Source organism: Zootoca vivipara, chromosome 8, assembly GCF_963506605.1.
Source record: "Zootoca vivipara chromosome 8, rZooViv1.1, whole genome shotgun sequence".
NCBI lineage: Eukaryota > Metazoa > Chordata > Lepidosauria > Squamata > Lacertidae > Zootoca > Zootoca vivipara.
The window spans coordinates 87199745-87216390 of NC_083283.1; the positions used below are offsets into that span (position 1 = coordinate 87199745).

At 42.3% G+C, this 16646-nt stretch overlaps 1 protein-coding gene across 1 annotated transcript; it reads right to left on the bottom strand.

Moving 5' to 3' along the window:
- Positions 1 to 1453: 1453 nt before the first annotated feature.
- On the bottom strand, positions 1454 to 16245 carry CCT5 (chaperonin containing TCP1 subunit 5). Its single transcript, XM_035101294.2, has 11 exons — positions 16013 to 16245; positions 14970 to 15030; positions 14715 to 14879; positions 12305 to 12503; positions 10249 to 10441; positions 9669 to 9818; positions 8199 to 8318; positions 7931 to 8116; positions 6330 to 6467; positions 4444 to 4624; positions 1454 to 1704 (listed from the first exon to the last, which is right to left on the bottom strand). Exons 1-11 carry the CDS (start codon positions 16115 to 16117, stop codon positions 1577 to 1579), a joined length of 1626 nt encoding a protein of 541 aa, XP_034957185.1. The 5' UTR covers positions 16118 to 16245; the 3' UTR covers positions 1454 to 1576.
- Positions 16246 to 16646: the final 401 nt, after the last annotated feature.

The following is a 16646-nucleotide window of genomic DNA, read 5'->3' on the forward strand; positions in this document are numbered from 1 at the left end:
CCTGTATCATCTACTATCATCTATGGCTTTCATTTTCTCATTCAGCTCAGGGTGGCAATTTTCTAACACTTCTGGCTTTGGAATAGCAGGTTATATAGCAGGACATGGCTAAGACTAGAGTGTAGTGTAAAGCAACCAGATAGCCATACTCTGCCTCCTGGTGGTGGAGTCTGCTACCAGAAATCTTCTATAGTACTACACCACCTTTGGACTGAAGCTTTTCGCCTTGAAATGACTTGGCCCATCCCAAAATGTATACATCTGCCACGTAGAAAGCTGACACTGTAGGGTGCCTTAGCACTATCTCTTGACCCCTAGCTTCATTTCCATGTAGGACCCTGCCACATACAATTCCCTCCCTGCCAATACAACCACAGGAAAGTCACTCAGGACTTTTCAACCCAGAAGAAAACCTGGGTCATCCCAGATGGCTAAAAATAATAATGGGCGATTCATACTTCAAAATAACCCATGGACTTACCATAGGCCTCTTTGTGCATGTTTGTGAATAATCCTATTCCAGAATGCTTCAACCTCCAGTCCCCCATTTGATGTTTATGGCTTTGAAAACTGCCAAGCTTCCTTAATAATTGCAAACAGCATCCGTTCACTGTGCAAATTCATCAGTAACATAAAATAAAAACACTGGAAGTTTCCAGCCCAAAATCACTGACTGCCAAACAAGCAAGGTACTTCAGGCAAACTAACCACATCTAGAAGATAGAAACAACCTCCTTGGTGAGCCGAACCACCCACCAAAACAACCTGCCTTGTCACAACTGCATTTCAATTTATTAGCCTTCATGCAGCCAGTTATTGGCATTGCTTCAGCTCTTCTACAGCCTCCCCCACATTAAATTGTAAAAAATGAGAAACAGAGCTGGGTGTAATTGGCACACTATATTTCCCCAGATAACCTTACTCAGCAATTTTATGTTGAGATGTTAAAAATGGAACCCTGCAGCCTAACAACCACTGGCCTCCAATCATTACCATTTGTAATGTACAATCACCTGGTACACCAACAGCCTATCTATAAAGTTATGGTATCACTAAAATTCTTCCAGCACCAAGCAAAAACAAAGACTGCAAGTATCTGGCAAAAAGGAAAGCATCTGGGTATCAGTGTATTGATGAGACTCTTCCATAACCATAAGCACTCTGTTTTGCTGCTCTTCCAAAACCCCAATCTTTTTTTATTTTGAGTTCCTCCCAGTTACAATCCCACAAGCCCACTTTAATATAATCAATGCTAAAATCCAAAAATTAGGGAGACAGTGTTATAAAAGTCACATTAATTTCTGTACTAACACCACAAGGAAACGAGAGCAGTACATTAAAAGCTACAGATAATGGGAACAATTTAAGGTTTCTATTTCTACAGTATCTTTGTATAAGAGGAGCTGAGACCCAGCATAACTTAAGAAAAAGAACAATGAAACTTTTGAAAAAGTACTGACACCACAACAGCTATTTATTGATGTAAATAAGTATATCAAACAGAAACAGCCTACAAGAAAACACTGGAATTGGGCTGATGGGACCACTGCAATTGAAACATGTCAGGTTTAATTTTTTATTCTTCAGATTCACCAGGCTTGCGAATATCATCAATCTTCAGAATCATTCTAACCATTTGAGTAGCCAGAGAGATCTGCTGCTTCTTGCCAATCAAAGTTTCTATGACATGTTGATCCTTCATATCTGCCAAGAGAAAGAAAATGTAAATGTACTGCATTCACTTAAAATTATTTAACATTCCCAGCATAATACAAGAACATAGAAAACAGATCTGTTCTATGTATCAGCAAGGTAGAGATTTCTATGTATGTTCTTGTTACAACAATTTGCTTTATTCAGTGGTAAGAGCCTGCAGACTCAAGAAGCATTTATCCAGCCTGTGCCTTAGGACCAATGGCTGGTACAATCAAGAGTTAGAAGGACCCAGAGGGAAGACCACACTGTATGGGATTATAATAACCGGGAACAGGCCAAGAGCCCATCCTGTCCAGCATCTGATTCTCAGGTGGCTAACCAGATGACTATAGAAAGCCCCCAAGCAGCACCTAAAAGCAAGAGCACTCTCCCCATGTGCGATTTCCAACAGCTGGTATGGTCTCAGGCATAGCCCAATTCTCCATGGAATCTCCCCTGGAATGTCAATGGCACAAAAGGGATGCCACTGTCTTTCACTAAATCCAACTGAAGAGCCCATCTTTTGGAGTGGGTGGAGTATTAAGGGCATTCAGGTGTTTCTAAGAAATTACATGTAGAGACTTCTGGTCTGTCGCGGCGGAGAGAAGGACGCAGGGACTTCGCGTGCCGAAGTCCCTGGCCTCGCGGAGGGGGGGGAAGTCCGCAGAGCGAGCGGACTCCCCGTAAAAGCACCGGGTAGAGAGTCCCGGTGACTCACGCGCCCAGCGGCTGCTCCGTTTTGCGGATCCCCCGCTGCCCGAGAGCTCAGTAGAGCGATCGAGAGCCGGCGGGGTGGAACCGCGGGAGCCATTTTGGGCTATATCTTACCTCCGAGAAGCGAAGCTCCGAGTCCTGACCCGGCAAGCGGCGGATTCTTCCGAATAAAATTAAAGGTTTCCATGAAGTAAGTGGAATTTTGATTTGGACTTTAAATTTATTAATTGGAAAAATAGGAGAGACTTTAAAGAAACGGAAGTCGGTCTCTTCCTAATGGAAAACTGGGAGGCGCTTTAAATAAACCTAAGCCGAACGACGAAAAAGTATTTGGGACTGTGGACCCGAGAGGAAAAAAGATCTTTTTGAACCATCTCAGCTCCCGAGTCCGGCACCCCTTGAGGTACAGCATTATTAAGGGGAAGAGCGCTTTGACAGCTGTCAAAAGCTGTCAAACTGTCAAAAGACCGGGTGGATTTATTGCATTGCTGTGAACAGTAAAAATTGATTGAAAACGTGGTAGAACTATTTAAATTGGAATTAAGAATGGATTTGTGATTGAGTTAAAGAACAAAGGAAAAGAACAGCCAAAATGGAGTCGATCGTCTGAGGAAGGAATTTTCCAGCACCCTTTGTTCCCTACCTCCTGTTTGTCTGCGGTTAAGAGAAGAATGAAAACAAAGTACTCTCGAGCCTTCCAGGAGGCTGTGCTGAACTACAAACATGGGAGGACATTTACAAGGAACGGCAACATCCCAATTTACCATCAGTTGAAGTTGAAGTCCAAGTTCAGGACTTAGAGGATAATTTGGATTTGGAGACTGCCGAGTTTGAGACTGTGTGTAAGGAGAAACAACTTGATGAAAGTATTAAAGAGGACTTGGACTATAACAAATATGTTTGGGATGCAGCAAAGCATGGATTTCAAAAGGGAGGAAAACAAGCAGAGCAAGAAATTGAGAAGCAAAGGAATTTAAAGATCAATGGAATTGAAGATCCTGGAGGGGTTAAAATGTGGGGTGATGTTTTTGAGGGATGGGAAGGACAGGGACAGGGGGGGGGGCAAAGGCCTGGAGATGGATTTGGGAAAGAATGGGTGTGGGGTGAAAATTTTAGTTAAAAGGTTTTGTCTTGGCTTTTGAAAGACGGTTTTCGAAATCTTGGCTTGTTAACGGAAATGCTGATCCAATTGGGGGAAAAGACTTAGGGAGAGGAGATGGAGTGTAAAAAAGAAAGAAAAAAAAGCTGTGTTTTCTTGAGGGAGTTATAAGAATGGCCTAGGAAAGAATTTTTAGGTTGATGTAAATTTTTGTAAGTTAAGATAGGTGTTTAGGCAGAAAGCTGCCTACTCTCCTCTCCTTACTCTGAGACACTCAGTGGCAGGGGGTGCTCAGAGGGGTGAGGAGGGGATTTAATGGAACCTTGGAAATGCTGTGCCCTACAGGTTCCTCTTGTGGCAGGAGGGGGCCTGTGGGAGGGCAGCATGGAAAAGGAGGAGGATTGAGTTAATAGTATAAGAAAAGGATTTTAATTTGGAATAGAAAACCCGCCATAAGCAATTAGAATTTGTTAGGAAAACCAGGAGGAAGAGTATCGAGGAAGTCACAATTACAATGTTAAGATAATAAGAATTGGGGAGTTAAAACTCTTCCCTATTGTTGTTATGTTTATATGTGTTTATGCATGTTTATGAAAGAGCTGGGGGAAACCAATCCTCAGAGCTCCTCCATTCCTGTCCTTTCAGTGGCAGGGGGGGGATGTGGGGGGAGGAGGGAGGGGGGAGGCCAAACCCAACTTACAAAGGACCCCTTTGATTCTTAAAGCTCATGGGTATCACTGGTGGCAGAGGTGGACCGGTGGGTGGAGGGAAAACGAAGGGACAGTTTTATATTGTATGTTTGTTTTGTTTGTTTTGTTTGTATAAAATCAATAAAAATTATTATTAAAAAAAAAAGAAATTACATGTAGAAGAAAGACAATTGTTACATTCACTGACACTTATCTGAAAATAACGCTGGCACTTGTGGTTCTTACCATTTGTCCCTTTGCGTAAGCAATCAATACCCAAAGCAGAGTTTTCTTCTTTCACTTGCCGAGCCCGCACTGCAGCCATTGTCTGTATAGGATTCATGCCACTATTCTCAGCAAGTGCCATTGGAATGGCTTCGAGGGCATCAGCAAAAGCCCTCATGGCATACTGCTCCAGTGATGGGCACTAGGAGAACAAGTATCACAGAATAAGAAGTCCGAAAACAGAGCCTGCTTTATGTTTTAATAATTGTTTACCTGAAAATATATACTTTTTTTTTTAAAAAAAAGGAGAACCAAACAGAACACAGACTGCACAGAACATTTAGCTACAAGAACCTGCCTATGAGATGTGCCCTTCAATCTTAACTGCCTACTTTATTATATTTTTCTCCACTTAACAGGATTGCAGCTGTAACTATATTTGGAGAGTGAGGATGCTCAAATCTGACATCATACAGAGAATTGTTTTTCCAGCTGACAAAATATAGCTACCTTCCCTACCCTCAAAACCAAAGCTACTACATAAAAAACTAAAATTTATATTATTGTATTAATAAATGTTAAATATTAATAAGTGGAGAATTCAAATGCTGAATGATTTATATTGACACTCCTCATCTATCACACCATTTTGGCTTTACCTCACCCAACATTTTTGTTTTATCTATCCTAAAGTTTAACAGCATGAAGTAAGAGCAAAGTCCAAGGAAGTGCTGCTTCAGTTCTGCATTCCACCCCAAAGAGGAACAACAGAAGCAGCAGTGCTCCCAGCAGGGGCGGGCGGCCATCAGCTAGACTGCTTATATAGGAAGCCTTATAAGTCAGTTAGAAGGAGCAGCTAGGTAAACATCAACAGCTGTGCTGTTAGCCGCTGTGATCAGAAAGACATGCATCTGAGCATAACCTGTTGAGCCCCGTTTTATATATTTTTACATTGTTTCTTCACTTTATGGGAAACAGGACTGTGGTCATTTTTTTGTTTATTGTTAGCATTTTGGACTGTGTGCCTATTTGTCATTTTACTGATCCACATCCCTCCCCCCCGATGCTTCTACATGGACAAAACGAACCACTCAAGACTCACATAGTGAATATAATGTCATGAGGCCATATAATGAATCATATTTGGTAATTATGCCAACGAGGACAAGTGAGTTCAATTTATATGAGCAACTCAACAGTTCTTCAAAGACTCCAAATAATAATCCAAGGAGGTGTCTGTGTACATTCAGGCTAACACCCCAGCCCAATAAATGTGGAAAACAGATTACTCTGCTAAGGAAAAAACTAGTATAATTATGCTTCAAGAACAGCACCCAAAACAAAACAAAACAAAACGAAGAAAGGAAAAGCAGCAACTCTCCTCCCCTTTAAAAAGTGATGGGATACATGTGGTCCTCCAGAGAGCATTCAGGCTTCCCACTGCCATCAAAATGCATGCAGTCCTTTTCCCAATCTGTGAGGTAGCTTAGGAAGAGAGGGGGAAATAATGGTCCAAGGCCAGCCATTCAAATTCATGACTGAGAAGGGATTCAAACTCATTTTTTCTGGTTCAAGTCTGACACTCCAATATACTACAGTGACTGAAACTTATAGATGGGCTTAGATGCCAATAATTTGAAGATTTCTTGTGTGGGTTTAAAGTTATACTACACATCTGAATAATATTGCAGTTTTATCAGCCTGGTAACAATTCATCCTTATCAATCCACAAGCATAAAATTGCTTATGGATACTGAATACTGAATAGGGTGCTGCTATTAGCAGGTGCTTCACTAGAAACCACAAGTAGGAACAAAATTGGATCTGCAGTGCAGCACCCGTAGTTCTACAAAAGCTTAATGTAAAGTTGGTCAGCATGGCATATCAACTAACTTTTTCTTTTTTACCTTATCTGCTGCTTCACTAACAGCCAGTGCACAAGAGATCTCAGAAGCACCTCCACCATAAACGATACGGTTGTCACGAACAAGATTCCTGATCACACACAATGCATCGTGAAGGGATCGTTTGGCTTCTTCAATGATCTTCAATTAGAGAAAGCAATTGCAGACACACAAGAAAGGTGAGGTTATAGCACTTTCCCAATAAACAGGAAAAAACCAACAAGCATACAAAATTTGAACAGCAGATTCCACTAGCAATTTTACTGCTGTCATTTGCCCAGTTTCATTCTTTTTAGTGGCTTAGAATTGCTTCAGTCCCATCATGCTCCTAAAGCATGGATACCCGGAAATCCTATCAAAACATAGTTAGGCTGCAATCCTATATCCATTTATCGGTTGAGTAAACCCTACTGAATAGAATGAGACTTGCTTCTGAGTAGGACTGCTGTTCTAAAAATCCACACAACCCCTCCTCCAGCTACTTCTATCTGTATCAGAAGCAACAGCACACAAAATGAATGAACTGCAGCCTTTTCTTGCCTCCCAAGAATTCCTTTTAGAAGGCAGTTCTCCTGTCCAACACAGGATGAGCAAACAACACTACTATTCAGTTTTGATGCTTCTACTGAAAGGCCTACAAACTTAATTTCAAAGGTGGCAAAATTTATTTGATAATCTAGTTTAGAAGGTTCACTGGTTGAAGACAAAAAGTGGGATAAAAATTATGCTCACAACACAGTGAAACAAATAAAACTCTAATTTCAACTTGATGTGCATGTGGGAGTAGAACATGTAAAGAACAGAACAGGTACATTCAAGCAGTAGAAAGGATGGAGAAGTTCCCTTGAAAAAGTGAAAATCTGCTGTGCAAGCAAAACACACTGTTAATGCAACCTATTATGTTTAAATGAACCCTTAAGGTATCCAGAATTAAGAGCCAGCTATCCACCTATAGTATATCAAAAGAAAGAGTGACCTCCTAATCTCTAATGCTCTGTCATGAACTTTCCTTGAACTTTAAATACTTTTCTTAGATCACCTATTTCCAAAGTTAATAAGGGCACACTAATACATACAAATGATTACTACTTGTTCTTGTCACAACTTAGGAATTTCTATTACGGCCTCCTATACGGCCTCGGTCCAGTATACCTGAAGGAGCGTCTCCTCCCCCATCGTTCTGCCCGGACACTGAGGTCCAGCGCCGAGGGCCTTCTGGCGGTTCCCTCACTACGAGAAACCAAGTTACAGGGAACCAGGCAGAGGGCCTTCTCGGTAGTGGCACCCACCCTGTGGAATGCCCTCCCACCAGAGGTCAAAGAGAACAACAACTACCAGACCTTTAGAAGGCATCTCAAGGCAGCCATGTTTAGGGAAGCTTTTAATGTTTGATGGATTTCTGTATTTTGGTGTTTTGCTGGAAGCCGCCCAGAGTGGCTGGGGGAACCCGGCCAGATGGGCGGGGTATAAATTATTATTATTATTATTATTATTATTATTATTATTATTAATATTATGGCAGATCAAAGCGAAACGGTACAAAGATTTTAACGGGGGGGTGGGGGACAACTCTGGACACGATCTGATTAAATTAGCTCACTCACCATTTTATTTCCACCTCTGATGAAGATGGTCACAGCTCTGGAATTCTTGCATTGCTCAATTACAAGCATTTTGTCTTTTGTGGTTCCAAATGAGAGCTCTTTGACAATGCCAGCAAATCCTAGTTTTTCAGGTGTGAGCTCACAAAAACGAGGTACAATGCGGCCTCCAGTTGCAATGGCAATCAACTGAAAGCAATGAGAACAGCTATGAATGACAAACCTTAAAGTACACAGGAAAAGTAAGGAGTAGCAAGTGACTGATACTTACTTCTATTTCAGGACCACCAACCCAGCGAACGGCAGGTAAGTCATTCTGAAGCAGTAAGTGATTGGCCTCATCATCAAATCCCCACTGGCAAATAGCTAGGGTTGCACCAGTGTCTTTGATCTAAAATACATACATACATACATACTTATGCTATGCTTTTTTTCAAGAAAAATAGTTGCTGGAACTCACCATGAAGTTGTTACAGTAAGTTGCCGCAGGAATAGGGGCAGCCCTGAACAGACCCATGGAGGTACTAAAAACTATGGCAAGCTCCCTAGCTCGTTTGGGGGTTGCCCTTGGTTGTGGTGCACATCAAATAAATGCGCCCCCACCTCCCTTAATCTCTTAAATTTAGGCAGATGGCTAGGGGAGCTTGGAAGGGCCTTCGTGCTAACGTAAACGGTAGAGGCCTGGCTCAAAAGCTTAAAGCCTACCAATGCTATACAGGAGATGGAAGGAAGAAAAGGAAATATGAATTGGCCCTGCACCATAGTTTGACCAATCACAGCTAAGAGCTAGGTGGAGTCATAGATCTCAAAAAAAGTACAAACTCGCACATGCTGGTCAGCTTCCGTTTTGACTGGAAATGTTAGTTTTGAGCTTCTCAGAAGTACATAAAAGTAAGAAGTGGGCAAGGAAGCACTGGTTCGCAATTGTACTCCCAGCTTTAGAAGCATTGAGTGGTATCCAACAAAGTAAAACTCAGAACAGACTCACTGAAAATCAAGAGACTTCGTCGTGAATAGTGAATACAGTACACTGGATTCCAACTCTAACTGCAACTTACATCAGCCTCACTTCTAAATCCTAATCAAGTGCATATTAAACTTCTGATTTTATGCAAGACAAACCTTGCTGTAAATAGGAAATTCAGAATTTTTGTTCAATTTCCTTTTAGTATTGCAAGAAGTATAATCTGGGCTAAGTGCAGGCAGAAATTCTGCAGAAGCGCATTTCTCCCCTCTTTAAATGTTAGAAATTTTGAAATTACAGGTAGGTAGCCGTGTTGGTCTGAGTCGAAGCAAAATAATTACAGGTAGGTAGCCGTGTTGGTCTGAGTCGAAGCAAAATAATTTTGAACATACAGTTGATTGCAAAACTATGCTTAGAAGTCTGCAAGATAAATCCCATAAACCACAGAGGTGAATAAATAAGCTATCTATTGGCAGGGGGGCAATGTTTCAGTGCCATACATAGCACCTTCCCCTACCCATGATTAGGAATACCAGAATTATGCAAAAACTGCTTTTATATACGAGTTGTATTATTTGGCTTCCCTTGATAAAGAATTTGAATAGCCTGCACCTGGAATATAATAAACTTTAGGAGCGGAATATATACAACACTGAATACAATGGTCACTTACAGTACTATTTGGAAAGAGTGTTAATTGTCAAATGCAAGTGAAGATTTTTGTGACACTTTTCAAAAGCCTTTTTGCATATTAAAACAAATAAGTATCATTCTAACCTGTTTCACCATCTCATCAAACTTCTCCTTCTCGTACTGCTGCAATGCCCTGTAATCTTCCACAGATGTTACATCAAGCTTATGCTTAGTTTTTGGCTTAGGTGGCTCAAATGGGCAAGTCAGTATTGCAATTTTAACATCTTTAAGTTCCTGGGAAAATAAGGGCTACAGTTAAAGTGGGTAATAAATTTTCAAGTTTTAATGATTAAAAATTAATGGTTTCCACAAGAACAAACCACCCCAGATACTAATGACAATACAGTGGTACCTCTGGTTACGAACTTAATTTGTTCCGGAGGTCTGTTCTTAATCTGAAACCGTTGCTTACCGTTCCTAACTTTAGCTAATGGGGCCTCCCGCTGCCGCCGCGCCATTTCTGTTCCCAACCTGAGGTAAAGTTCTTAACCCGAGGTAATACTTCCGGGTTAGTGGAGTCTGTAACCCGAAGTGTTTGTAACCTGAGGTACCACTGTAATAATACATTTTGAGTTCATTTAGAACAACTGGACTTAAGCAGCAATAAGAAAATTCAAGGTGTACAAAGAAAAAATCCCATTACCAAATCAACAAGGTCACTCACTTTAGGCATTTGTGGGTGGCTGAAGTCTTTATCTACTATCACACCTTTTACTAGTTGGGTGTCCTCCAGTCTACCACCGACCTTGCCTTGGACTTTTATCAGCTCAAAATCAACATCTCTACGCTCCATATCTGCCACAGTTAGCACCGCATTTACAGCTATTTCTGCCATTTGTCTGTGGCAACGATTAATTCTAAAAATGAAAGAAAGTTTCATTACAAAATATTCAGGTAATTAAAAAAAAATCAAACATTGTAGACCCGAATGGCTTACTGAAGATTTTGGAGAACTCACAGAATAAATAGAATCTTTAAACTATGTTGACACAAGCTCACTTTAAATTTATGATCAAACTGCATGTTATGTTAAGCACTTATCCTCAACGCCACCACTTTTATTTTGAAGAAAAGGAACTTATCAGCAGAAAACAGTGAGAAGAGAAAATCAAACTGTAAAAGAGTAGTGAAGAACCTCAGGTCTGCAAGGCCTTTTTGAGCTAACCACAGCCAGCTTTCCATGGCCTGATGTCATATGATGTCAGACATAGGAAACATCAAGCCACCACTGAAAACTTCAAGCTGCAACTAAAGGATGAAGAATTAGAAGCACACTCTAAGCGTGTTTCTGATTTTTCCTTGCAGCCATGTATTGACTCTGAATTAAAGTTGGGGGTGCAAGGGAACAATCTTCTTTTTCAAGTCTGGCTGAACTTTGTGACCTGACATCAGGTGGGTGTAACCTGTCAATGCAGCCCAAGGATACAGCCCTCCAGCCAGATCTAATCACTAAAGCCTGTTGTAAAGAGTAAACAGCAATGGATTGCATTTTGGCAACATTTCCCCCCACAGTAGAACTTATCATGAAGTTATCACCCAGTATCTCCTCTCTTTCCCCGCCCAGCTGCAGAAACTCCAGCTGTTTTGGGACTACAATTCCCATCATCCCTGACCACTGGTCCTGTTAGCTAGGGATGATGGGAGTCGTAGTCCCAAAACAGCTGGAGGGCCAAGTTTGGCCATGCCTGACCTAGAGAAATTGCAAGCAGCTGTCTCCGCTTCCTCACTCTTTTCTTTGGGTGACACAACATAGGTGGTTCATCATGGAGGCAGTTACTTCATCTTTTCACTTGTTTACCTTTGCTCTCCCTCTGCATAGAACTCTGGTGGAAAGTGGGCCTGGTGAGCCCAAAGCTCCCCAATATACACACAGTAAAAATATACACAGTAAAAAGACAAAAAGCAGGTAAAAGTGGCAGCTCCAAGAAGCAGTAACCACCTACTTTTGCTCACCAAAACAAAGAGCACACAAGCAGGTGTAGCCTGCCAAATGAAAAGAGCAAATGAGTGATCAGAAGCAGCAGCAACCATCACTTTCCCAATCCTTGCTGTTGCAAGAAAGTAGCAAGGAACAGCCACTGCTCCTTCTCACCCACCCTCTTCTCTCAATGGGTAGCTTTCAGTGGAAGCTTGGGTTCAATTGTCACTGGTGAGTGAATTAAGTAACTGCTCCTTCCTTGATTAATCTGGTGCACCACAACTTCCAGAGAGAAAAGTGAGCAGTCAAACTCATTTCTCTTAAGAAAGGGTGAGCAAAAGTAGATAGGTGTGGGTGCTGCATCATTCCTGTACCTCCTCTGGCTACTCTCAAAGGTGGCAGAGGCAGAGGCAGCCTGGGGCATTCCTGCTTCTGTGGCAGTTCACTTTTTGATAATCTTTCCTCACTAGCAACAGTTGGAAATCAGCAGGTTTTCCTTCAAAACAAGGCTCAGGGTTAAGCACATGGGGCAATAGCCAATGCTAGTTATACTCAATAAACCCAATGAAATCATTGTACTGGACTTAAATCATTCAAGTCCATTGATTACAATGAATCTATTCTGTATAATGAAATTGGGCTGAATATTACCCATTGCTTTAAAAAACACACAATGTGCTCAATGTAATGCATAATTCAACTCTCATTAACCACAAGCTCAAACAGAAATTTGCCTGCAGAATTACAATACCTAGGAGCATTAATTTTAGAAGGAGGAGGAGGAGGAGGAGTGTGTACTTACACTTTAGAGCCCAGAGTAGTCTTTGCCGTCTGGATGAGAGGCTCTAGGTTCTCTGGGTCAACAGGAAAACTGTCACTGATCTTGTCCAAGTTCTCAATAGCAATGCGAGCAGCTTGTTCATACCCATCTGCTATTCTGATAGGATGAATACCACGATCCAACAAGTGCTCTGCCTGTTCCAATAGAGCACCTGCAAGAACTGCAGAAGCAAAGTTGTAACAAAAATGTTTTACCTATTTAATAAGCAATTTTACCTCCCTGTTATTATTTATTAAATTTCTATACTGCCCTTCACACGAAGATTGAAAGGTGGTTTACAATACAAAACCACAAAAATACATACAATAACAAAGAAACAACCCCCACCGCAGTTTAAAAGCCAATACACGGTTTAATTAGCCAAAAGCTTGCGAGAAGAGGAATGTTTTTCCTGTCACCTAAAGATAAGTTCCTGAAACAGCTGTGTGCAAGCAAGTCCATGAATATTTTTATTAATCTACCTGAGATGGGGGTGGGGACTGCTCCAGCGCAGCGCCCCCCCAGAAGAAACCCCAAATTGAGCTTTTAGGGGATGTGGATCTGGCAGATGCCAGAAGCGAGCTCCCCCCTCCCTCGGTTTGCCTATTTTTGGGCGATGAGAGCAGGGTCGGAGCAAATCGCGGCGCATCGGAACAAAGCTACCTTGGAAACACGAAGCTGCGACCCTGCCAGGCAACAGCGATCAGTTCTTTCTAAAAATTAAAATTTGAGGACATTGGATACCGTGAGTAAAAGGAGAAATTTAAGAAATTTGTTTAATAATTGGATTGAATTGGCCATGGGAGGAGATCTAAATAGGAAGTCGATCTCCCCCATTGAGAGGACTGTAAATGCAGTTAATTTGCCTATAGCCAGAAAAGTGAAAGGAATCTTTTAAATATCAAGGACTGGACCTAATTCCTTCCCCCGGAGGCAGGGTAAAGGGGAGAAGGATTAAATTCACCAAAATCCCTGCAAAAATGGTCAATTTGGACTGGGGGAATCCCCCTGGAAACTGAAGTCGGGTCCCGGGAGGAAGTAGCGAGCCGCCATTATGACGTCATAATAGAAAGGAATTTGTTAACCCTTTTGACATTGAGAACTGTCAATTGTGAAGAGAGTTTGACATTGCTGCTTTTATAGACGGACATAAGAATTTTAAGACATGAAAAAGATTTTTAAAATGAGAAATATAACCAGTTTGGACATAAGCCTGATTTCTGAGGTTTTTGGAAATACTATTGTTCAACTTCCTGCTCTGCTCTGCTCCCATGAAATCTGAGGTAAACAGGATGACTGTAGCCATAACATCGTCTGAAGGCCTTGACTTCCAGAAGGACCTTTTGGAATTGTTTTTGGACTTGAGAAATGAGCTGCAGCAAAATAACATATTGTTGCGTAAAAGTAATACAGAATGGCGTGAAAGGAACCAGAATTGTCAGGACAGAGAAAAAGGATTAACCCCAACAGAGAGCGAAGTCTCGCAAGAGGAACAACCACGAGTCTTGGACAGTGTAATGGAATTGGTTCCCCCAGTGAGGGGGGGGGATTCAAGGAGTCACCAAAGAAGAGCCAGCATGGAGTAATGTCCTCCCAGTGAGAGAGGGAGGGCAGGATCCATACTGGAGTCAGAATACAAAGGGAATAAAAATTGAGAAAGGGCTGGGGAAGAGAATTTTTGTTGGTTGGTTTTGTACTACAGCATTTGAAGAAATGGGGAAACAGCAGGGGATTATTGAGGAAGAATGGTGGCTAGGCTGGGACAGGGGTGAGGGGTAGTAATGGGTGTAACTTTTTTGATTGATTTTAATGGTCCGAAACTGGGATGGTTTATGATTTACAGAACTCGCTGATGAATCTGGGAGACCCAGAGTTCAGGGGAAGGGGGGTTAAAATTGGATATAATGGGTTTAAATGTTTATATGATATATTAATTAATAGTTAAATTTATGGAAAGTTCTTGGTAAAAAAAAATTAGGCTAAGGGGAGAAATAGAAGATAGAGGTAGGGAAAATATTATTTGATTTGGATAAGTTGATTAATTATTGGTGGAGAATAGATGATATTTTTAGAATAGGATATTTAAGTATTAATGATGAAATGTGTTAGATTAATTTTAAGAGACAAGATGAAAACTGCTTAATTGGATTATATAATGAACCCAGTGAGGGGGAATCGAGGAAGTCAACAATATAAGTAAACAATATAAGATTTGAGAGTTTTTCTTTATGTTGTAGTATTCATTTTTTGTGTTTCTTTTTTTATATTTTGTTCTGAGTTTTTGTATGTTTTTTGTGATTCTGTATCTGAAAAATGAATAAAATTATTGGGGGGGGGGAGAAATCACTTTTAAAGTTACAAAATTTCAACATAAAAGATTCAGTAATCTTACCAACAACACCTGTGGTCCCATCCCCAATCTCATCATCCTGAGATTTCGCCAGCTCAACCATAAGTTTAGCAATCTGATGGTCCACATCCATCATATTCAAGATGGTGGCACCATCGTTTGTCACAGTCACATCACCATCCTTGTCAACCATCATTTTATCAAGGCCTGCAACAAACATTGAAATGAAATGCCAGTATAAATTGAAAAGCATTTTAACGCAGCAGGTTTAAAGATTTATAACACAATTATACTTACCATTCGGCCCAAGCGAAGATCTTAGAGTATTGGCTACTGCCTTAGCTGCCAATATGTGAGACTATAAAACACAAGTACAGAACCAGCATTACAAAATCCTGCAAGAACAGAGATGGAGACAGTGCTGCCTCTTTTTTAATTATTATTTTATTTTATTTATTTCATTAGCTAAACGGAATAGACACATAAGGGTCACCGAAAAATGTAACCATTTATATATTTCTTTCTGTATTAATACATACAGATGAATTATACCACCTGAGTGGCTGCATCATTTTCGTGTCTCTATGAACATGGAGAGCATTTGTTAGGCAGAGCGTTAGCTCCTTTCCTTTCAAAATGAAATGAAAGCTCTCTCTCTCTCACCCCCCCCCAAAAAAAAGCGGTTAGTGCAGTGTGACGACATTCCTGCCCCTGTGGATCAAGGATCCCGATCGATGCTGTCAAACGCTCCATAGAGACGGAAACAGAAAGGAAGGGGGAGACAAGGTGTAGAAAGAGGTTTGGGGAAAATGAAACAAGTCGGCCTGTAGGTAGCGGGAACAGAGATGGGGCGGCAGTTGGGGGAGAGGGGTCGAACTCCGTAATAGGGGAGCATGAACTCTGCATCACAGGGAGGGAGGGAGGGAGGGAGGGGGCAGGAGCTCCGCGCAAAGGGGCCGAGGGAGGCGGCGTCTGCGGCTCCGAGCACAAGGAGCGGCCCCCGCTGTCACGCCGCGACGGGGAGCAGCCACAGCCCCAGGCGCCGCTCTCTCTTTCTGTAAAATCTGAGCCCGTCAGGGGAGAGAGGCGGGGCCCGGGAGCGGCAACGACGTGGTGCGTCCGCGGCCGAGCCAAGGCGGCTCTTGCAGGACCAGGATCGGCCTTGGAATCCGAGGGCCGGCCGAACAGCCTCCCCGCCGCCCGCCGAGGGTTGCCAGGCTCAAGAGAGGACGGGACTTCTGTGCCTTCCATTGCCCTGCTCTCTTTTGAGTCTGGAAACCCTAAAGAGAAGCCAGCAACCCTTTGTTTCATTTCCAAGCAACTCTACGCTCGCCGCGTACCTTGAGGGCATCTATGCCGGTGGAGCGGCTTTTCCGCTCCTGGTCCTTGAGGATGAGGAAGGGCCGCCCGTACTCGTCGAACGCCAGAGTCCCCATGGCCGACATGGCTGCGAGAGGCTGAGAAAGGGACGGAGGCCTCGGAGCGGCCGCGTGAGGGAAACTCCAACTCCCGTTACCGCCGCTGTCTCGCGAGAACCTGCCCACCGGCACCGCACGCGCCGCTCTCTTTCTCTCTCCCAAACTGTTCTGGAAGCGTCTGGGGGAGAGGCGCGAGTGCGCACGCGCTCCGGTCACGCCCAACAGTCATAGAGATAGAGGGAGGGGTTAGCATCTGAACTTCCGGCTTAAAAGCGAAAGCCTCTCTACACTAGGTACAGGTAGGTAGCCGTGTTGGTCTGAGTCGAAGCAAAATAAAAAAATTCCTTCAGTAGCACCTTAAAGACCAACTAAGTTTATATTTTGGTATGAGCTTTCGTAAAGCTCATACCAAAATATAAACTTAGTTGGTCTTTAAGGTGCTACTGAAGGAATTTTTTTATCTCTACACTAGGGTTTAACCCATCTACGTCGTTTATTTTGTATGCCGCCCTCCTGTGTTGGTATACGCGAGACGGTTTACAAGCCAAGGAAGCGA

Coding starts and splice junctions, on each gene's coding strand:
- CCT5 (XM_035101294.2), bottom strand. CDS start 16,117: ATGTCGGCCATGGGGACTCTGGCGTTCGACGAGTACGGGCGGCCCTTC. Junction 6,468..7,930: donor TCAGAGGTGGAAATAAAATG/GTGAGTGAGCTA, acceptor CTCTAATTGAAG/ATCATTGAAGAAGCCAAACG. Junction 4,625..6,329: donor TTAGTGAAGCAGCAGATAAG/GTAAAAAAGAAA, acceptor TTGTTCTCCTAG/TGCCCATCACTGGAGCAGTA.